The sequence below is a fragment of the Balearica regulorum genome, chromosome 27, assembly GCF_011004875.1.
Source record: "Balearica regulorum gibbericeps isolate bBalReg1 chromosome 27, bBalReg1.pri, whole genome shotgun sequence".
NCBI classification, from domain to species: Eukaryota; Metazoa; Chordata; class Aves; order Gruiformes; family Gruidae; genus Balearica; species Balearica regulorum.
The window spans coordinates 5,847,377-5,870,832 of NC_046210.1; the positions used below are offsets into that span (position 1 = coordinate 5,847,377).

General features: G+C 38.8%; 1 protein-coding gene across 3 annotated transcripts in view; it reads left to right on the forward strand.

Annotated features, from left to right (window-relative positions):
* The window catches only part of EBF2 (EBF transcription factor 2), a 138,153-nt gene extending 115,232 nt beyond the window's left edge, over nucleotides 1-22,921 (forward strand). The window contains exons 10-15 of one of the 3 annotated variants that reach the window (XM_075736660.1): nucleotides 8,141-8,229; nucleotides 9,344-9,409; nucleotides 9,517-9,694; nucleotides 11,151-11,336; nucleotides 12,897-13,064; nucleotides 22,080-22,921. In XM_075736660.1, coding sequence (XP_075592775.1) covers nucleotides 8,141-8,229; nucleotides 9,344-9,409; nucleotides 9,517-9,694; nucleotides 11,151-11,336; nucleotides 12,897-13,064; nucleotides 22,080-22,099 — 707 coding nt within the window. In that variant the 3' untranslated portion in view covers nucleotides 22,100-22,921. Of the gene's footprint in view, nucleotides 1-8,140; nucleotides 8,230-9,343; nucleotides 9,410-9,516; nucleotides 9,695-11,150; nucleotides 11,337-12,896 lie in introns of all 3 variants that reach the window. The other 2 variants (XM_075736659.1, XM_075736657.1) reach the window with 2 other exon arrangements.
* Nucleotides 22,922-23,456: the final 535 nt, after the last annotated feature.

Genomic DNA, 23,456 nt, shown 5'->3' on the forward strand with positions numbered 1-23,456 from the left:
TGGACGTGTAAGGAGACAGCTTCATTGTTGTGCAGAGGTGTTAAGGCGCTGTTCCTACACATGCTAATATTTTTTCCAGATTAGAGCTCATGCTGTTATGATATGGGTCTGCCTATAGATATATTGAGTGTACAGGAACATGATAGTGTTTTTCCACATACTGGAAGATGTTTTATTTATAACAGTATTTATTTTACATTTCTCTCTCGCTGGGGGTAACCTTTCATTTTCAACATAATCCCAGAGGACAAGGGAGCATCTTGTATCAAGAGACACCAATGGGCTAAGTGGAAAATAAATATGTTGGGGTTTTTTTATTCTTAAATGTATTATCAACTTATTTAGTGTCCTATATTTACCTCTGCTAGCAGGAGAACATTATCTAGAGATCTGAAAGAAAAAAAATCAGATGGGACCAGATGACCATCTCATTGAACCATCAGTACCAGTAGTAACAATGATGGCATACAACGTATACAATAAAGTTTCTGTAGCTTGTTATGCTGGAGAATAATGGTGCGCCAAATTCTAAAGGGTGGATTTATATTTAAGTTGAATGACTTGCTCCCACCAAATCGTATTCAGATTTCTCAAAATGGAAGAATTTATTTAATGTTTAAAAGCCTCTTACCACCAACAATCCTCATTAAATAATCTTTGTGTATTATATTTGACATATTTAAAATCATAATTTAACTCAAAAATAATAATGAAAGTCCAAGAAATTTTTTATTAAAAATTTTAACCACCTGTTGAGTGAATTGGTTAGAATTTTTACAAAAGTGGATTTGTGAAGAACCTGTTACTGTCTTTTGCCAGTTTATATACCCTTTATTAGTACACATGCTAATGCTGAAAGGTATTTATTCATACAACTGCCACACCTAGAAACCTGCAGCAAGAATTGTGTCTTCAATTATACCAGGTACTCTAATGAAATATAAGCCTAACTGACAAAGGATTCTTTTTGTTAAAATAGAGGTCCATCTGATCCACAGTTAATTGCAGATACTGAAGTGATATCCATTGACTGGAAATGACTCTGAATCAAGCTCAAAGAGATTAGGACTTTCTTCTGATTTTGCACCAAGTAACCCCAGTGCAGTGCAAAATCATTCTGGAATTATTCCTGGGCTTGTGAGATCAGGATCTGGCCAAAAGCTTTTGAAATACATTTTCTTCTGAGGCAGTGCTTTGATTCACTGGTCTCTGGGAAAAGGCAAATCTGATGTCTGAGCAGGTCAAACCCATCTCCTTTTCCTGAGAGAGAACTGGCAAAGCCATCAAACAGGTTAAAGATTCAAATCTGCATGTAAATGCAATCATGTTCCTACAGAGATGGGACAGGTTAACTTCACGGAGCCTGGCAGCCCTTAAGCAAAGCGATGGTGTCCTTGATTCATGTGCAGGACAGGGCTTGTAGGGGCTGCACTAGGCCTGACGCTTTCACCTTCAGAGAGAGAGACTGTTAATTCTTTAGTTACTGTTGCAGATTTAAATGTTAAGTTCTTCTGTGCCATTTTCTGCTTCTGGAGACCTTGCTCTCACAGTGTCCACAACACAAGGGTTGCTGAGGGCCACCATCCTCGTGCCATTGGTACCTGTGCTGAAAAAGGTTTAGGAGTGGAGTGATACAGAGATGTGTAACAGAAACGTGCATTCCTCTGTGGAGAAAAGTCATCTTACTATTGTAAAGCTGTTCTAAGTGCAAGACTGACTTGTACCATCTAGGGGGGGCTTGAGTCAGACTGCAGTGCAGTTCTTTAACATGTTAATTAGATTGCTTCCACAAAAAAGGACATGAAGATATATGTAGGAGCCAGCAGAGGAGAAGAAAGTTAAATATACTATCCCTGTTTTGCTGCTGTTACTGGCATAGGGATATCTGTTAGCATTCTCTGAGGAGTGAGTGGGTGCTTACTGCCATATGTTACAAAACAGCATTTCACAGAAGATGGCCGAGCTGTTAGAGCGAGGGTAGAACAGACAACTTTTCAATCTGTCTATTCAAGAACCTGCAGTTCTCCCACCATGGCAGGCAAAATGATAAACACAGCCATTAGGTAGAGGCTCACCTGTGTAATCAATTCCCCCAGGTTGCTGCTGCTAATAGCAGTAAAAACAACTTCTAAGCTATGAAAATAACATGGTGGCATTTTTTTTTTCTTTCCATGGCTGTGCTGTCAGAAAACTGCTGTGATCCTGCTATGAACAAATGATTTTTAACCTAGGCAAGCCTTATTCGGGCAGTTCAGGTCCTCCTGCCTGTAAGTTGTCTTCAGAACTTCCACAACAACTTTTGAACTTCTTGACCAATTTGTATCAGATTTTATCAGAAAGGCAGGATCATCAAAGATGCACAGTTCCAGCACATTTTTGTGAAAACAGAAAATGGTGAGAGAGATCTGAATTAATCCTCCACGGAAAGAAAGGGTGAAGAGCTTAACCATGTTATTAGACAGCAGAGAAGCTACCAGCAAACAGCCACAGGAAACCGGGTGGTTTAAATGCCACTACCCACAGAACGCAGGTGTGTATCTATAGCACTCTGGAAAATATACTCAGTAGCAGCACAGAAGTGCACCCATTTGTTGGGTAGAGTGTAGCAGACAAGTATCATATAAAATACTGAAGAGGAAAGTTCAATAGATTTTATAATTATTGATAAGGTAGTTCTGTGCATCATAACAAAAATCTGGATTTTTTTGGTGATTATCGAAGTTTATTATTTACTTGATACTTTTAGTACTTTATATTGCAATTTATTGCTCCAAGCTGTCACAAAGTTTGTAGATAACATGTCGGAGAATGCAGTAGGCTTGGAGTCACAAATAAGACCACTTCCCTCTTGAATGGTAGTTGCCTCTCTAAATGAGAATTTCTCCTCTAAACACCTTCCCTTTACATTCAACCTGCACTTGGCAAAAGCCTAAGAAATGCAGAGACATTAACATCAAGCCCAGGAGACTGAAAAGTGTGAAATCTTGCAAACTAAAAGCATGGGAAGATGTACTTCTGTCAGAACTAGTAACAGCAGCAACAAATAGCAGCCCGGTGCTATCAGGGTCATGTTGTATTAAGTCCTCCATAATTATTAAGTGCTGAGATATAACCTCAGATGAAAAGCACAAAGGGTCAAGTCATATGAAAAATACTGAGTACCTGGCTGTAGGCACTTCACAGGTATAACAAGAATAATTATTCATATAAAACCAGACCTCAGAGGGTTCATCAGGGCCTCACTGCATCAGACATGGGCAACCAGTTACAGAAGGACATGTGCTTCATTTTATACATGAGACTTTGGCACAGAAGGCCTAAGAAAGATTAACCGCTTGCCTGTGCTTATACAGGAAAACTGGCGATAGGGAAATAGATCTCTCAGGTTCTATTCAGATCCTTTAATCACCAGAACACCAATACTCTTTAAAACATGGAAACAGATCTTAGTATTGTGTGTATCTGCCTATGTCCTCAATATTAAATATACAATCAAATATTAATGTTTGACCTGATTATACTTGAGCTTTTTTCTTTTTTTTTTTTAAAGAGCCACAATAAAACCGGTTGTTTGAAGATGAAAATGATAAACTGTTAAAAAGATGAATATCAAAATTAGATATAATTTTCAAGGGTAAATCTAAATGCCACAATGGAGCTGTTATGGGAGCTCATACACGTCCTGTAATGTGTATTTATAATGGGGTCCTTGCAGTGTGCTGTGCTAGCATTGCTGTAGTTATGGTGCTGTCAGCATTTCTGCTCTTAAGTGCTATCATTCAGGGTGCTGCAACTCAGCCATCAAATTCCTCTCATTGCCGAAATGTGATGGGTGGACTTTTCCATAAGATTCCCAGATGGAAAACTTTTTTAAGAGTGAAGCCAACAGGATTCCATGGACATGTAACGATGTACTACAGAGTAAGGCAAAAATGTAAAGAAATGGCTTGTTATATGTTAATGGCAGTTGCTGAACCAGCTCACATACTTTAGTAGTTAAGTATATACTTAAAGTGAGAGATAAAAAGTCTATTTTTAAATCACCGTAACTAAACATTTAGTCTGCATGTGAACCTTAATGTGGTGAGAATACAGGTTATACATACATCTCCATGTTCTGAATTACTTTTCTTTCATCAGCTGTTCCTAGAATAGTAAGAAATTTGTTCTCTGCTGCTAATCTAGCAGGAGCCTCATATTCTGCTTTTAATACTACACAAATTCAAATTCTCTGCTGCTATAAGTAGTTCTATTATAGTTCCCTTGACTTTAATAACGCTTACATCAGTTTATGCCAGCTGAGGATATGTCTCGTAGGCTTTCATATCTTAAGTTTGATCACAGCTCTGCATTTACTTTGTCACGGAGACGCTAACCTGGAAATGTGTATATCAGGGAGATTTTGAACATAATTTTCCTTGCTGAGCAGAAATCCTCCGGGGGTTAACTTGTCAGAGCAATGCAATATAAAATAATCTGTAGGCTATGTTGGACTCCCGCGTTGCACTGTAGCAGTCTCTATGCCAGGTACCAAGGATAGTAGGTACTGGTTTGCTAAAGCTTGTAAGTAGATTTGAGAAGGTCTTGTTATCTGCTTGTGGGAAACAATACTTAAAAGGATGCAGTGAGCTCTACAAATTGGAAGAGCGAGTTCACTTGGCCAGAATACAACTGATATGACACAAAGTGTTTGCAGAGAACAACTCCCACCACTGCTTTAGCCCAGGAAAGAGACAGGCAATAGGAGGCAACGCTGTGTTGGGAGTAGGGTGTTTGGAAGAGCTGTTACCAACACAGCAAATATAACACAGGATCACTGCAGCAGCATCCTTCCAGCTTCAGACCACAATGTACCCCTCAGTGTGTACCCTACCAGTGTGTAGGCACTTCCCAAGCCCAGGATTAGCATGATTATAGCAAGTGAGCTTCTGTAGCTGACAACATGGAAATGGTTTATTCTGCAGGGTGGACACTGAGCATCTCTCTGCTGTTGGCTTGAGCAAAGGTAGTCACTAGTGCAAAGTTGGAATTCAAGCTTTAAAGGCTGCTAGTGCCTTTTTCTCAAGGTTAACATCTTTAAGAAGATTAGGCATCGCACTCCAAATGCTGTAGTCCCTCTGGCTCAGGAGGTAGTCCCTGGGTTCAGGATATTTCTAGAGGTATGCATACTTTGTTTCTTCTCATTCATAGTTTGCAAACAGAGGACTTGTTGCCCTTTGGTCTGGTCTGCATCATGGAGTAAAGCAAAGGTGAGCTGCAGAACTTTGCTGAGGTCCTTGAGTGTGGCCTTTTTGAGTGGTGCAGAGGGAGAGTGTGCCTCTCCCAAGGCGTACACTGGCAATATCGGAATGAGCTGTCACTCGTGGTAAATAGTGCAGATATTCATAACATCATCTTCCTTCAACAGTCATATGTGCTTTGATGTGTGGTGAAATAATTAATACTTTAAATGTCAGCACTGTTATCGTTGGATATCTGAGTTAGTCCCCATTGAGATGAATGGACTGAGCTGTTGTTTCAGGTTTTGCAAATGCAGACAGATGTCATGGCATTGGTTGCTCAAGTGTGAGAATTTATTTTTTTCTCCTATTCTAGTGAGTCATAATATATGGAGACTTGTATTTAAAATGAAAGCATGGATTTTGGACCATAAGGAACAATATAAAAGAGGAAGCACTGTGCCATACTCTGAGCCTTCTCATAAAGTGTGGCAGACTGTGGGGTATTTAGACCTCTCCCTACTGCTGACTGTAACTATTCTGTTGTTAAAACAGTTATGCTGGAGTGAGGTTTATAGACTAACCAGCAATTTAGTTTATTCACTAGAAGTTGCTCCTTTTTTGCATACATTATATCATGTCATGCACAATTTTTGAAACTGTGCTGTGGGAAATTTGAGAGACCCCCTTGTGCCTGACGCACTGGATTTGAGAGTTGCCAAAGGGATTTTGCTGTACCTGAATCAGTTTTCTTGGGGGTTTCATCTCAGATATCTGATTTGTAGGAAGTAATGGTCTCTGAACCCATGAACCCAAAAGTATTTGGATATAATTTTGGCATATTTATTTGTAACAAGAGATAAATCACTACTGATCTGGTAGCTCTTTTTTTCAGTGGAAGTGGTATTGTGGTGAAGCTGTTTAAATTTGCTGGTGGATTCTACATCTTGCCCTTCAGTTGAAAAGGCGCCATTTACTTCCACAAATGTTGGATACTGGTTTTTAACAGGATTTCATGACACAGATATTTTTGTTTCATTCATGAGTAAAACTAGTAGTAAGCAATTTTGTTACAAGCTGTACAGAAAACCTTTTGTGCTGAAAGACATAATATATACATTGATTCAAAATGGCTGAGCGCTTCGAACAATTCAACATTGTTGAGAAATTATTTGCTGCTATTTATCTATCAGAAAGAAAATGTCCATGTCAGTCCATTGGAAAAATGTTTGTTGAATAACAGCCAATTTCTTCCTCTTGAATTAGCATTTTGTATGTTCCCATTAGCTATTTTTAGTGAACTATGTATACATATATGTTTGAATTCCTATATATTTTATATTGCTTTTGCTTAAGATATATAACTTCACTGATTAGACTTGTAATCAAGAAGAGAAATGGCACACAATGATGTATAGGCTCTTGAGAGAATTGGCCTATAATTCTCAGGATTATTGGCAAAAAACCCCACTCCCCCAAAAAAACCCTCTTCCCAAATGGGATGTAGATTCTGTGACAGTTGAAATGTGTATTATTAAACTCCTTAAGCAAACCAGAATGGCTCCCAGTGGAAAGCAAAGACATTCTAAGTATAGCCAAGACTAAATTCTCAGGTCTGGGTTTTCTCTACTCAATTCCCACTTGATTATCTCCTGTAATATTTAAACCTCATGCCATGCCATAATTATTTAATAAAAAGTAAATATAAAATGTATCTCAGTGGGGAATATGACCTTTTACCTTCATGTTGTTATACCAAAGTCAGACACAGATAAACAGAGAATCTGGATCAGTGAAATAGTCTGTCTCACTTGATAGTTTCATTCTTCCAGCATCTGAGATGGTAATCCTGTAAGGTGCTGAGTATATTTTGTAAGATTCAGTAAGTGCCATCAGTGTCTCTTGGAATCATGTTTTCAGCTGTGCTGATGTCACCAGTTTGTTTTGTTGTTTTTTTTTTTTTTTTCCTCCAAAAGAACCACAAATGGTACAAGAGGATAGAAGCAGCTAGCACTGAATGAGGATAGTGCTAACGGACTTACATCTGTTACTTATTAAATGCATCATGGAATTCTTAGCAAGGTTCTCAGCATGTGATTTCATGAATGTGTCTTTTGAATTACAATGCACATTCTGAAGTAGAAGGAAATTCTAAAAACCTCATACCTGTAACTGTATTAGTAAACACTAGTAATCCTCATGTAGTTGAGGCAGTCAAAGCCTGTGAGCTTGCAGAATGCTAAAGAACTGACTTTTGGTTTCTGTATTAATTTGGAGTTTTGAATAATCAGAAATTTTGACTAATCAGAAATCACATCATTATTGCCAAGATTTCATAGTAGAGAGTATTAAAGTGTCTGAAGTTTTATGAAATCAGCAGTGCCAACAAGGCTCTACTAGCTATTGCTAACTGAGGATCTGGGTCAAAAATCTCTTGGTTTATCCACTAGAGATTAACATCATTACAGGGAAGTGGCTATGTATGCATAATAGCTGCACACAATTGAAGAAGTTAATGTGTCTAATGAATAGCTGTGCCCTAGTTTGTGATGGCAAAATATTGGGGTGGGGGTGGGTGATGTGTTTATTAGATGAGCAAATATGGTAGTCTTGATTTCTGACTGTATAACCAACATAGTAGAGGACCTGTTCTAATTTGCATTAGAAAAAGTATTCCCTTTGAGAAGAGATTAGGGATCTTCAAGCTGAGCTTACTATTGAGCCTGTCTTACACACAGCGATCAGGGCTCACCTGAGCAGTAGACACAATGTACAATGTACCTCACCCTCTAGGAGCCCAGGCAAGGAGAGGTTTTCTGGGGAGCAGTTGTGAAATCCATCTTTCTTAGGTAATGAAACTTAAAGTCATACAAAGATATATACTCATATAATATGGGTGTGTTTTTCTGTTTTCCTTTCAGCTTTAAATGAACCTACCATAGATTATGGTTTCCAAAGACTGCAAAAGGTCATCCCAAGACATCCTGGTGACCCTGAAAGACTAGCTAAGGTAAAATATTTTTTAAGCATTTCACTGAGCCCACTAAATATGTTCTTTCACTCATAAAAGAGACAAAACTGTATCTTAAATGACAATTCCATCTGAACATGTTCACCAGTTAGTTGGTCGTCCAAACAAGAATGCAATCATGCAGAACCCACAGCTACCAGTAATTTTTATCTGTTGGAGCTCAAACACTATCTGTGAACTTCTCCGGCTGCTAAAACAAGAGTCCAATGCAGATACCTTCCCAGTTCATATTCATGGCCCTTTGCATTTATCCATACTGGCAAATCTCTGAACCTAAATGATGCAAGATAGACATAAAGGATTTGTTGCAGAAGTCTAAGCTTAAGGGATTTTTTTTTTCATAAAAAACACTTAAAGCTCAACTTTTTCTGTAGCAACAACTGCAGTATGCACGTGTTGAAACAGCTCAGGATGCTGTGTATCTGTAGTACCGCACACTGTGTTGATGCAGCACCTAGCACAATGACAGTGGCATTAATGACTATATTCCTAGATTTTAGCGCAGTACCAAAAGTACATATTATTGTCTTTGCATGATGAAAGACTATTGAATTCAGATAGTACACTGTAATTTTTTTCCCTACAACCAGAGGTAACATAAGATAGCTACTAGCTAAAGTATTTTATTTGGTTACCATTATTGAGGAAAAAAATGGTCATGGAGATTAATCAGATTTTTACTGTGTCTATGCAAAAGAGTATATTGGAATTCAGGAGGGAAAGGGGTTCCTGTTTAAAGTGGGTATCTGAAGCTTGGCTCCATTTTGGAAGGGGAGTGTTCCCAGCAGCTTCAGGACTGCGGAGAGCTCCGAGCCCAAGATGGAGCACTGTGTGCGCAGCCGCTGGCGCTGCTGGACGTTTTATTGCATGTGCGTCACCGCTTTCCCAAGGGGCTGATGCTTTTGGATGTCTAGTTTGAGATACTGTAAGGGGTTCAGTTTTTCAGATAAGTGGCAAATAACAGGTATTCAAGGGAGCCAGTTTTCCAAAGGACCACACACAAACACTTCAGAAAATACCAGCCCATAGTTTTATTTGCACTGAAATCCTTTTCTACTAAAATTTCAATTTTATGCATCTGCTCATCCTTCAGGAAATGCTATTGAAACGAGCTGCTGACCTAGTTGAAGCACTGTATGGAACGCCACATAACAACCAGGTCAGAACAAGTACTCTCAACAGGGGAGTGGTAAACGTTCGGGTTTAGTAATAAACCCAGAACATTTCTCCAAGCACACTTTTGAACTTTCCCCCTTCATTCTGCAGGACATCATTCTGAAACGAGCTGCAGACATCGCAGAAGCTCTCTACAGCGTACCAAGGAATCCTGCGCAGATCCCCGCACTGTCTAGCTCTCCAGCTCACAGCAGTATGATGGGAATTAACTCCTATGGCAGCCAGTTAGGAGTCAGCATTTCAGAGTCAACACAGGGGAACAACCAAGGTAAACGCTGCAAGTAGTATAGTGTTAATTTAAACAACGAAAAATTGGATCACAGTTGCTTCCACAGTAGTTTCTTAACTTCTCTAACTGCTCAGCTATGAATGGAAAGATGGCTCTAAACATTCAAAATGGATGTGTGGTGCCATTTTGGATGATGCTGTGTCTGCACTACGTTTCAGTTGCCACATTGGCTGTGGCTGAAATAATCATTTTTGAGTATTTTTTGATACCAAGTTAGCCCTGAATTCTTTCCCTGTTCCCCTCAATTTTTGGTTATATCTCTGTTTGCATAAAAGACAAGGACAGCAACTGGAAAACAAACTCTCACAGTTAAAGAGTTGTGGAATTTTCTTCTTCTTCTTTTTTTAAAAGGCTTCTTTTTCAGTGTTAATTTTATCAACTTGCATATGTTGTCTGTATTACATTTACTCCAGATATATTATTGATTGTTAGGAAAACATCCCATAAAATGACATATTAACAGTAATACGTCATGGGAGCAATATCAACTTTGAGCCTTTTTTGACTCTTGAATATTTTGATTTTTAGCACTCAATTCCAGTAACGTACAATCTGTGGCTGACTGCGTGAATAGCTGTGTTTAACAGTCTAAGGCAGAAAAACCACGTCATATAAAGTTAATATTGCATGTGCCATGTCAAAAGTCATCGTGTAGATAATTTTGCTAGTTTATTTAATAAGGTCTTACTAGCCCTGAATTACAACTTCATAATATAAATGGGCAGAAATAAACTCACGTGGTATCTAAATGGTAACCACTTTTTAAAGTAGCTATTGGATCACATCTTTCTAATGAAAGCTTTGTGTGGAAAACACCTTCTGCAGCTGTAATAATAGCCTCGTACTTTAATGCTGATAGCTGTGGTGTTCTTCAAGTCTCCCTCTGGAGAAAGAAGAGGGTAAATTTTGGTTCTCAAATATTTGTGATTATGTTTTTACTTATCCACTTTATTCTTTCCCCCAAGTAGACTATCTTCAAATTCAAGCTGCTAATTATATATTGGTTATAATTTACCCTTAGTAATGTACTTGCTTTTTTGCAATTCATCAAGAATTTGAAAAGTATAACCTACTCCCCCCCCCCCCCCCCCCAAATTGTAGAAAATCCCACATATATTATAAATTCTACCTCAGAAAAAGATAAGCACACACTTTTTTCCCCCAGGTCTTAGAACAAATTTCAACTTCTAACAAATAAAATCTGATTAACAAAATATCATCAGTTCACTTCCAAAAGTTAATTTCCCACATTGTTTTAAAACTCAATATTGCTTAACTTGAAAGCACGTGCATAAAAAACACTGAATGTAATGGTACTTGCTTAAATGTTTTAATTAATCTGGATTTAAATAAGTTATTTATTTAAGCAGGGACTATACAGGAGAAAGCCAAATCCATTGATGTGTTTTGAAATGTGTGTGGGTTTTTTTTTTAGGTTATATCCGTAATACAAGCAGCATCTCACCCCGAGGTTACTCATCCAGTTCCACACCTCAACAGTCCAATTACAGCACTTCCAGCAATAGTATGAACGGCTACAGCAACGTCCCCATGTCCAACCTGGGCGTTCCAGGCTCACCTGGGTTCATTAACGGCTCTCCAACAGGATCCCCCTACGGATGTATGTGCTTTGCTGCTTTTATATTGTTTCGTATTTGATTCTTGCTCCTGCTCCATTTAATTTAGCACATCAACAAATGCAGCAAGTGATGTCTTTCAAGAAGTTCTCAAGATTTAGGGAAGATTTTTGTAAAAGATTCTGATTTGTGATCTGGTATTTTTTAGTACGAACTAGAAAATGTCCCCATTTTTCAAGAAAAATAGAGGAATATTGAATCTTACTTGTTTTTTTCCTTCATTTCTTATATCCTCATACAGATTCCTAAGTGGCAAAGGCCACAGTGAGAAATGAGGTACAATTTACAACTTTAGATGATTAAGCGAGTAACCATTACTTTTAGCACAGAGGTTACTCTGAATCCTATGTAAAAGTCACTCTAAAATAATTAACAGTAACTGAGAGCAGAATTGTGGATTAATTTCCTGTGAAACTATATAACCTCGATAACCAGAAATATAACAACGATGGAATTAAATTCTGGAAGTTAGTATTATCGTGCTTCTAGTTACTAGTTTTACCATGAGCGAGTCACTTGACTTCCCTCTGGCAAAAGTGTGTGTGTGTAACATATATATATATATAAAAAAATGTATATATAAAAAAGAGGACGAACAGTTAAACAGCTATTTAGTTATTCGCTTATTATTTAATTATTTAACTGCACTGTAGCTGATGGAGGGTATAGCTCCCTACGTCAGGATCGCGCCGTTCCAGAAAACACCTGCTATCCTGCAAAATACTATTTTATTTACATTCCCATCATCTGCATAAGGACTGACCCACTTTGCAGTGATGATGAAGGCTCCTTGCTGATCTGAAACCTGCTAAACAATATCCTCACACTTGGAGCTGTGATTTAGGGCTAAGATGCAACTCAAAGGATGTTCAGGTGCTTTTGATACTTCTATTCTGGAGCTTTGCCATTGGCTTTCATAAGGAAAGGGCCGAGTGTGCAGTGTATTGTTATTCTGATTTCAAACTAATACTGCCATGAGACTTGGGGATTCACTTGAACCCACATGAAATATGGTTATTTGTCCTCATTTTGCTAAGAAATAGCTGATATTTTTCCTGGAAGGTAAGCAAACAGTTGCTTAACAAGCTAATGGACATGTAATGGGACTTTTTCTTGCAAGAGACTTCTTTAAAATGAAGCTAATTTAGATTAAAATCTAAGCAACAGCTTAAAACATCCCCCCTCATGTCTAACCAAGGAAATCTTCATTTTAAAAGCTGAGGAGGCCTTCCCAATGTCCAGGCACAGACTATAAGTGGACAGGCCATTACTGTCCACTGTTTGTTCATCTTGACTCTCCCTTGATGATTTACCATTTCCTGATATCCTCACTCTTCACTGTAAATAATTAAGCACTCTCTTTTCTAAACTATTCAATATTAACTACCTCTTTACTTTAGACTTATTGTAAACAGCCAAGTCAATGCAAGAATGAGATCTTCATTAAGTAGTAAAATGAGTAATCAGAAGGTAGACATTTTAAGAAGTTTTACCAAACTTCTATAATTGCATTTCTGATGAGGATTCATTTTTTTCTCTCGCAGTAATGTCTTCAAGTCCAACAGTTGGCTCCTCCAGCACTTCTTCCATCCTTCCATTCTCCTCTTCCGTCTTTCCTGCTGTCAAACAGAAGAGTGCCTTTGCTCCTGTCATCAGACCCCAAGGGTCTCCTTCTCCTGCCTGCTCCAGTGGCAATGGAAATGGGTTTAGAGGTAAGAAATGTGCAATTAATACCCAGCCTGTACAGCACACTGTGCTAGCCTAGGTAAACACAGTAATCATCTGAATACCATTACACTGATATTACAGGACTCAGTAGTGAAAATCTGACCCAATCCAACTGGATTAAAGCAATGCTTCAAGCTCTGTCTGTTTGGTTTTAAAACAACAGGGGGCAGACACTCATTTACACCAAGAAGGATTTGACCCACGCTGCATTTCAATACCAGCTCTTTTGTGAGGAATGACTTCTCCTTAGGCTTCAGAGACTTGTAAAACAAACGTCTGCCCTGCAGAGTTAATACACAGCTCTGTACGTAACAGCCAATGTCTTGAAACCTGCTGCCAGGTTTAGGCTCATACCGGGAATTGAACCCTATAGTGCATTTACAGCCTTTTTAAAGGTGATCTGCAAAACAAATGTGAGTATTAAGATAAGAATGGAAACCTGTACTAAATTCTTTCATTTAACAGGCTGTGGGGGGGGCAGCGGCACATAAATATGCTCCAAGTCTCCATAAAAAAAGCCTTTATAGGGCCTGAGAAGTCATCTGGCTCCTTCAGACTTCACTAGAGATACCACAGAAAACACAACTCTGGGAATTCAGCCATGCCAAGAGCCAGTGGTAATTCTAAAATGAGCCCTACAAACCGCACCTGTTGATTTGGGTGCATTATAAATCCTTAGCTAGGCCACAGGGACTGACATAAACTGTGATTATTTTATATAATAAGGAAATTCTAAGTGTGTTGAACAAAAACAATTACATTTTTAAAAGCTGACTTAGAGAATTCTGCTATATATCTGAAACAGCTTCTTCCTCTGCCCCAATTACACCAAACTCCATGCTTCTCTAAGATCATCTTCTCCCCAGTAATGAAACACGTTGATCTACCCACATAAATGCAGAGGTATCATGTTGACAGGGAATATAATTTCTTTCCACTCTATTTAAAGAAGATGAAAAGAAGGATTTGAAGCAATTTTTTTAAACTATAGGTATAGAAAGTTTTGTTGGCCCAACAGTTGTAGCTATTTATCTAAACTGTTTAGAAAGGGGTTTATCTTTGATAATGTTTTCTCTGATCACAGTGTCTGAAGAGTCTCATCACTACCTGGTCTGCAGTTAACTTTTTTCCTTTTTCTTTTTTGGGCGGTTGGGATGGGAGGTGTTCTTTGTATCAGCTTATGAAGGGATGTATTGATTTCACTGCATATTTATAAAAAAATGAGAGGGAACTGCTCCAAGGTAACGTCATTTTAAACTGATTTAGTTACACATTTAACTAGGAAGGCCTATCAACTTAAGAATAGCGTGCTTGTTTAGCTTAAGCCAGTTGGACAGTGCTATAATCTAAAGACAAATCAGTGCATTCAGAATAGATTTAAGTCTGCTTTAAAGTTAAACTTGTCTAACTGCTATGTTGAGAAGCCCTAATTATGAAGAAGTTACCTAAGGTAGTGCTAACCACAAATCAGTTCCATGAGAAAATCATTCAGATAGATTGTTTCTGGGAGACAGAAAATGGACAGATGAAAAAACAGTGACTTTTTAATACTTTTCCGTAACCTACCATGTCTGTCCTGTCTGCTTAGCAAGAATTTCTCACTCTCTTAACCATTTTGTAAACAGGTAAAATGCTAGAGACCATTTGGTGCCGTTCATACCATTTAGTGTTTACAATATATTTTATCCAATCTATAAGTTAGTAATCACTACGAGATTCTAAAAATGGAACTTCAATATTAAGTATAACATAAAATCTCAAAGCTAAAACCCCAGTCCTCACATCCATGCATTTTTACAGACAAAAGTCCACTCTTGAGGTGTTTAGGATTAATCTATCTGTTAAGGTCATGACTACTTACTGAAATAATTTATGCATATAGAGATGCTGGCATGGATAAACCCTTATAAAAGTTATTAACCATATCCCTTTCTTTGTGGGATATCCCCTTGTACATCAACACCCTGATACATAAATAAAGTGATATGCTACAACTGTTATTTAAATAAGTTTTCAGCAGATACAGTACCTAGTACAATGGGACTTGACAGCCAGACTGCAACAACAATCAACAACAGACGTGACTCACAGCAAAGGTAGTAGTTGCTTCTCAGAGTCACACACATCTGCCCAAAGTTTGTTATGCCAGGTTGTTGTAACTATTTAACTATTTCAGCCATAGATGCAAATTCTTCTTTCCAACTGAAATATTTAAATTGATGCAAGCTGGGGAGCACATGCTTTGGAAAGGATCCAGATACACACGGCCTGATATCCAAATTAACGATCCCATAGTGTTGACAGACAGATGCGGCCAGAAAGTCAACAGGAGGGTCCCAGAGAGGCTCCTTGAATGGACTTACTGTGCTGCAGCTAGGGGAACTTGTTAATCTCCTCTGCTATGCCATCACCCTATACTATAAAACTAAGAATAGATGTGCTGGTAATGTAATTTATTTATTTACTTACTTACTTATCAAACTTAGGCATGAGCCAATACTGATGGAGATAGAATAGCAGAAGCACAGAGCAAGCAGTATCTGCAGGCTCCCTCCCAGAGCGCTTCAGGCCGGTGTTGTGACATTACCTCTCAATATCCCCACCCATACTATGGAGCAAACATCTCCCAAACCGGGCTTTTTTTGAGCTTTAATGTAATGTTTGCAATGTACTTTGGCTATATCTTTTGTTCAAAGGCAAAAGGTTCCTGGTGATATGGTCTCCATCCTATTTACTGCATCCTGTTGCAGTGAGAATGTTAGAAATACTACCAGCACCTCAGGGCATGCCACGCTACTTACAAGCAGCAATGAAAATCTAGAATATAGCTTCCATGTATGTTAACCACAGCAGTGATTAAGCCTGGATTAAAACTAGTCTAAACAGAAGGAGCTGTATAAGCTTCAGCCTCAAATTAGCATTCCCATTATTCCAGGCAGTTTATAGTACTGCTGCAAATTTTGTATTTTGGGAGGAAAGTCTCAGTGATGCTTAAAAGCTGCCGGAAACAGTAGGACAGCTGGTAAAAAAAATCTATTGTAACTCAAAGGTATTAGCTAAGCACGAAACTTGCCTATCTATCTACTGGCTTTCAGCTTGGGGCTGCACACCACAGCCAAGACATGTGGAATACCCTCAGATAACCCCCGGTGCCATGTGTTCCTGCTCACCTCTTTCACCTGCCATCTGCTATACATTCTTACAGTGTAACGGGACTTGATAGGTAGAGAACAAGCAGCAATCCATACTGGACACCACTCACTTCTATATACTCTCCAAATTGAGACCAGGTGATCCTGATCAGAACAATTGTGTGCTCTGTTCATGTCATATGTCAAGGCAGTTTAAAAAAGGCACCGGGAAGATATAATGTGACATGACGCAACACGGCATCATAAATACACAAATGCCTAATCATCTCATCTCAGATGGAAGGCAGCTGATGGGAAAAGCAAGCAAATTGGAAACTGCTGGAACAGCATGGACCGCTGACTGCCCAGATTACCTTTGGCCAGCTCAGCACATCTCAACATAAAAATGCAAGCTCAGTTACAAGGAATAGCAGGCAAGCTCCAGAAGGTCAGATGTTCCATTAACCATCAGGATCCTAGCCAATCCAAAAGGTATTGAAGTCTTGATACCCTTAGGAACAGACTCAATTTAGCAAAGGGGACATCTGCACTATTCCCCAAAGGAATGCAGATATTTGAATTGAAGACCCTAATTATTAATATCTTGTCTTAACAAAGTTAGGGGAGTCAACAGCACTGGGGATTCCAGTCCCTTTGTATTAAAAGGCTCTGCAAACACGCAACAAGAAAAATAGTTGCTTGGAAAAGTTTGCAAAGGGGTGGGATTCAGGAGAAATGGCTGGTTCGCATTTACAAAGCAACGGTTACTGATTGTTACCAGTCCAGGGCCTGACCTGCTGTTCCATGTCGAAGCCTGGCTCCAGTGAGCATTTAAAATAACTCTTCAACATATATTCTAACCAGGTAAAAATAACCAGGCCATTTCCATGCTCAGAATGTTCAGCAATGTGCTTCGTCTGAATCAGAATGGTTCCAGAGCCTAGACAGTGATTTAAGTATGCCGAAGGCTGCAAATGCTATATAGATGTGATGTCAATAGATTTGAAAAATATGTATCTGTCATCTGATTAAATTTGATACTTTGGAAGGATGAAGCACGTTTTTCTCATCAGTTTATTTGCAGAGATGTAGGCGGCACAGACTGCTTCAAAATAAAGAAAACCTTAAGAGATATTTAAAACTTCTTGCTAACACACTTAACTAAACAAAAATGTCTTCTATAACTATTAATTACTTACCTTTCAGTTGATGAGATGTTAATTTTAGTAGTTCCTCATATGTCACAGACTTATTCAGGCTAGACAAGATCTCCATTTTTAATGGCAGAAAACAAAAATCTGCCTTTTTTAATGGAAGAAAATATTCGACACTGTTAGTTGTCACACACAAAAAAGAGGATTTGAGGTTAGATTCAATATTGACTTCTCCTTTGCAGATGAAAACTTAGCCACTTTCTAGTATAACTGGAAAAATATATAACTGCAGAGTGGCTATACATTCCTGTGTTCTTTAATAATTAAACTAATGCATATCTGACTTTGCAAACACATTTTTTGATTTTAAGGGTGTTCCTAATTAACTTGAACTAAATCAAAGTAATATTGCAGGCAGCCCTTTGTGCACGTACAGCTTAGCACCATGGTGAGATAGTAACTAACTACATCAATGCAATTCAATAGATGAGGCCAAGTTAACTTCTCCATCTCTTAGCTATCAATGGTTTTGTCTAGATTTTCTAAAAACACGTTACATAAAATATGGTTTAACCTGCTTATCATCTAAAAGAGACAAACCCAGTGCTTATTTATAAATATCTCACCTGGCTGTGGTTAGATGGTCATGAATGGAGGAATGAAAATCTTCCATCCAAATAGAGAATTTCTGAAGGAAAAAAAAAAAAGAAAAAGTGTTATTTTTCCTATGGAGGAAAAAACAGAAATTCTTTAGGAAAAACTTGAAGCTTTTGGCTACTTTTTAGTGTCTTAGTTGGAACCATCCTTCACAGAAGCTGTAATTTAATTCACTTACGTTCTAGTATAAAGGAAGATGGTGCCCTTTGTCCAAGCCACTGATATTTTCTGCTAGATGAAAGCCAGCTGCGCCTTCCTCTGAAAATCCTTTCTTTTCTCTGTCATTTTCAGTTTCATAATAATAAATGATAGATAATGAATGCATGCGTTGCTTTACAAACATCTCCATGGTCTTAATATTGAAAGTGAAACTGCAGATTTGTAGCCATGCTGGGAGTCAGAGGTATCACTAAGGTGAAGGTGCAGGTGTAAGTTGCACCTTTTATTAGACCAAGTTACACAGAAGCTTGCTCTGATCTCAGCAGCTTGGTGGCTTGCAACGTGCAAACTCACCTTCTGTACAGGACAACTTCTGCACAGAGATGTTTCTGGCATTGCAGGGTAGGGACGTTCATTCCGGATCCTCAGAGTAGCACCACTGAAGTGCTTTGTTTGCCTCTTCAAAGAGCTGTAGAATGATAAGATTGGAGTTTGCCGGAAACTCAGTGGCAAGAGGAAAACCAAAAAGAGCAAGAAGTTTTACGTGACAGTGACTGAAAATGCTCAACACCTATCTTCTCTAGAAGGCATGGGTTTTAAACCAGGTCATAATTTAGACACCAACAAAGCACCTGGGGTCTCTGAAGAATGAGATGAGTGTGTGCACACATGCGTACACATGTGCATTTATAGAGCACTAAGCCCCTCTCCCGTTCTGACCAAATGGCTGTTTGAATTCCAGAGTTCTTTTCCTCTACAAAGTAAGACAGCATTTTCAGGGGCCACTTATACACACTAGGCTTATGATCATTATTAATTACACCCATTAAAGGTGCCTATCACCATAGCATCTGGGTACTATCCATGTTTGATTATTTATTTATAAAAAAATTCTCCAACCTTGTGACAATTTTAATCAAGTGTTTCAGTTGATAATTGCAAGCTGTCAAGGTTAATACAATAAGGCTCATCTCTAATTCCTTTTCCATTTCTCTCCAAGAAAAAAAAAAGACCCTCTGGGATAATGACTGTGGTTTCTATATTCCCAACTCATCAGGGAGTGTCCTGCATTGAACCACCTTTATTGAAAAGTTACATCGATTCAATATCTAGTAATACAGGCAAAAATAATTACAGCTTTGCTAGCAGTGTAAGACCTTAATCCAAACCTCACAAACATTCAATAAAAAGCGATACAGGCTGGGAATAGGCTTTTGACAGTGCAGCCCCAAAGGGGCGCAGAGGGGTGGAAATGGACAGATGAGGGTATGTAAAAAGAGAGAGAACCACGGAGCAAAGCCCTTTAGATGAGAAAACAGGTGAGAAATGATGGCCAGTATTCCTCAACCTACTTGTTCTTTGTTGCAGAAGGACGTGAGGTGAAGTTGCAACATCAGGATGAAATGCCAGTGCAATGATTAGTGCTTCCATGTCTTTTCTGTTATAGTATAGTTTTACCTGAATTTGTCCGCTGACAGGCTCCGTACTAGCAACTTCTGAGGGGATCTGTGCTCTGGGGGACTTACAACCTGGAATGACAAACAGACTTGGCCTGGGGGGAGGCACAAGGAAGGTGGTGAGGAATGCAGGGAGTTCCTACTTGCTCAGGAGGAGAGGAAGGGAGGCAAAAGAAGGATCACTAGAACCCCAAGGGTAATAACATCCTCCTCCTGATTGTAGACGGCAATTTTGCTGTTGCCATCACTAGTTTGAGTCCAGGACTGCTGGCTAACATAATACTAATAGTACAGTTAAAATGTACTTTCCCTTAAATTTAAGGAACTTTCCAAAATGCTGCACCTACAAGTAGTCTTAAAATATTTTTGAAGACACATGGCAGAAACTCAGGTTTGGTCTGCTGGAAGTTTTCCTTGATTAAAAAAATGAAAATAATGTTGATAACAATAGTATCAGAAAAAGCATTTATGCCAGTATGGCCTATCCTCCTTGGGAACAGAGAGTTTCAGCTACACTGGCAGCAGACCCTGCGTGTCTCAAATTAATTAAATCACGCTAGCTATACCAGGGTCTGCTGCCACTCTGCACAGACAATCTACGCAGCCACAGACAGCGCCTGACTCTGGCTATGCCAGGAGGACAGATTACTGCACGTACGGCTCGGCCAGGCATGGTCTGTGTAAGTGCTCCTTTCTTTGCTTCAGGCAAAAGACATGGCCAGGTTACCTTAGACAAACAGTTTAAATTCTTTGAGCTAACCGGGATGATTTTGCCTGAAGCGGATAAGAAGTGCTCACACAGACTGCTCCATTGGGATACCTGTGCGATGGTGGTGAGCAGCTGAGGGCACGCACTTTCCTCTGCTCCCAGTCCAGCAGAATCGGGTGGAGGGCATCAATCCAAGACTTAAATCACATTCTATTTTCTAGAGGACAGAAAGGCAGGCATGTGGTTAATCACAGGGAGAAGGCTCTCCAGTGTCAGGCTGGGACACTACCATTGGACTAGTGTTTTTTGGTTTTGGGGGTGAGGAGAAGGCAAGGAGCAGCCTCCTTAGTGTTATCAGAAAATCTCTCTCTCTACTTCTAATGTGCCCCCCCCCCCCGCCAAAAACAGGCATACACATTACCTACTTTATTTAAGGTTATGTAAATTGCCCCTTTGAAAAATAATAGCAAATTCTTAAGCAATGAAAAAGAGTAGGTATTTGACTCAAGATTGCTGGGTTTCACTTTCTCTTTCAGCTATCTGCCAAAATTGGCAGGGACTTCTAGCCAAAACATGAAAATATTTATTTTTCCTATTGTATTAAATCATAGGCCATAATCCACAGTTGTTTAAAATCAACACAGCACCAATAAAAGAGTGATGTTAGCTGAGGATCTTGCCCTAAGCATTGTTTTAAACACTATGAACACAAGGGTGAAATTCCTTCTCGGAGGACAGGGCTGTAAACACATGAATAATCCCACAAATTTCAGTGAACATAACTCTTTGCAGGATTAGGAACTTGCACTGCACTGAGGCCCCGTTGAAAATATGACTCGCTCATTTGTTACATAAATACACATAAACTTAACTTACCCTTCAAAACCTTCGGGAACAGCATCAGTTCCAGGCAGCTTCAGATGTTGCTGTTGTCAGTTATGAAGAATATAGCTGCAATTAAAGGCAGTGAGAGCGACTAATAAATAATTTACATAAGCCCAATGTTCTGGGACCATGCCAGGTAAGACTACAGGAATTCAGCCATATGGGGTAAACCAAGTGAAAAAGAGGCTGGTCCATTATTTCCATGGAAACTAAATTAGCAAACTCTAGCTCTGGTCATTGTCCAGTGAATTGGGACTTGTAATTCTACGGCTAGGTCCCATAAGCAGTGCACGGGTGAATCCCACTTGCTTTCACAGCGTTCCTCACCCACAACATCACCCTTTCTGCAAGTGCATGAGCAGGCCAAGTGGGAAAGGGAGGACCCTGCTCGATTCTGGTTTGCAAGAATGACTTTGAGCGTTCAACTTGAGAAAGCATTAAAAGCCTGAATTTTTGGGGACAGTTCTGAGCAACATCCGTCTCCAAGGCCATCTTTCAGGAGATGGCTTTTGGTGAATTTTTTGTGAAATAGCAGATTGTCCATTGTATATTGTCATTGTCGGTCTCGCCATGTTAGTTCTTGCTAAAACCTAAAATCCTTGGCAGGAACTGAAGGTCTACTTTAACCTGCAGATAAGTAAGTCCATTGCTGCAACACGTGACTGCACACAGAAGGGTGAAGGGCTCAAATATATTTTGTTCCATAAAAATTTGTCAGAATTTCATCTTTGTCAATTTTCTTTTTCAGCCATGACTGGTCTTGTCGTTCCCCCGATGTAAGGCAGAGGCAGCTTTGCTCCTCTCCCTCTTCCCTTTTTTCCTCTTTTTTTTCATTTTTCTTTTACAGCACAAAACTACTTATTGTGATGGACCACTAAAAAGAAAAAAATAGCACTACAAGCTCTTTTTTGGGGGGAAGTCAGGCCCAAGAAAAAAAAAAGGAACATTTTTTTATGGATTGGACAAGATAGAAGTCTGCATCTTTTACCTGTTTCATATTTCTGACACAACCACGTCAACTCCTAAAACATTGTGAATGAAGAATCAGCCAGGAGCCAGCACGAACAACAGTTGGCAGAACGGAATCAGAAACACAAAGTCTTTCTTGAAAGACATGAAACCTTCCTAAGATTTGTAAAATATTAAAAGGAGAAAGAAATTGGCAAAATGATTCAAGCTTGATATTTTGGATACAATTTGTTTTACTTTGTAGGGGAAAAAAGTTGAAGTTTCTATTTTCTATCAGATATCAATTTAGTTTATGCAGAAAAAAAAATCAACAAAACAGGGTACCAGCATGAAAGAATTTCTAGGACAAACTGACATGAATGATGGAACGTTGGTGTATGTGTGTATTTGCTTATAGTTTAACCTCTTTAAAAAAATGTAAGATGTTTTACAATTATTTAAATAATAAACTTGTAACTTATTGTATGTAGAGGTAGAACTTAAACCCTTTTTTTGGATTTTTTTTCTTCCAGTTGTACAATGAAGAAAAATGATGCAAAAATGTAGTGATAAGTTTAAGATATATTATTACTGCTGCAATTGCTCCTCACTTTTTCCCTCTTACTGAATTCATGTGCAAGGATGTATAGGATTCTTTCTGGTTAACAAAACCATCAGAAACTTTTACATACATTGTGGTATTCAGGTCACTGATTCATGTATGAATTTGCATCCCCCTCATCTTTCCCCCTGCCATTTTTGGTTTCAATTAAACTGTTCAGGTACTAAGACGAACTGGGAAGCATCAAAGACCCTACTGGCGAATGAGTGGCACTTAGGGATTTGAACGAACCAGGTTTTTCATGAGGTACTGAGTTTATTTTCTAGATTCAATGTATGAATTAGGAGGGAAAGGGTTCTCTAACATAGTGTTTTTCCATGTAGTTAGAACACCTTAAGTTCAGTTATACTTCACATGAAGGGTGCATTTATAAAGGGTAAATATGTATTTGACTAATTTATGCACTTTTATCCTGAGTCATTAAAAATGGTAAGTATTTTCCATTTATATATTGAAGTTCATAGAAGTAAGCAATTGCTTTGAATTTTCCTGCATTTTTAGCATAAAATAAGTTTAGTTCTCCTTCACACCTCCTCTCCTGAAACTGGAAGGTGAGCACAAGTCTGATGATAAAAAAATCACTAGTTATCTGACTAAACCAGAGACCATTCAAAAGAATTTGATTGTTGGAAAGCCTTTTTTTAAGAAAAAAAA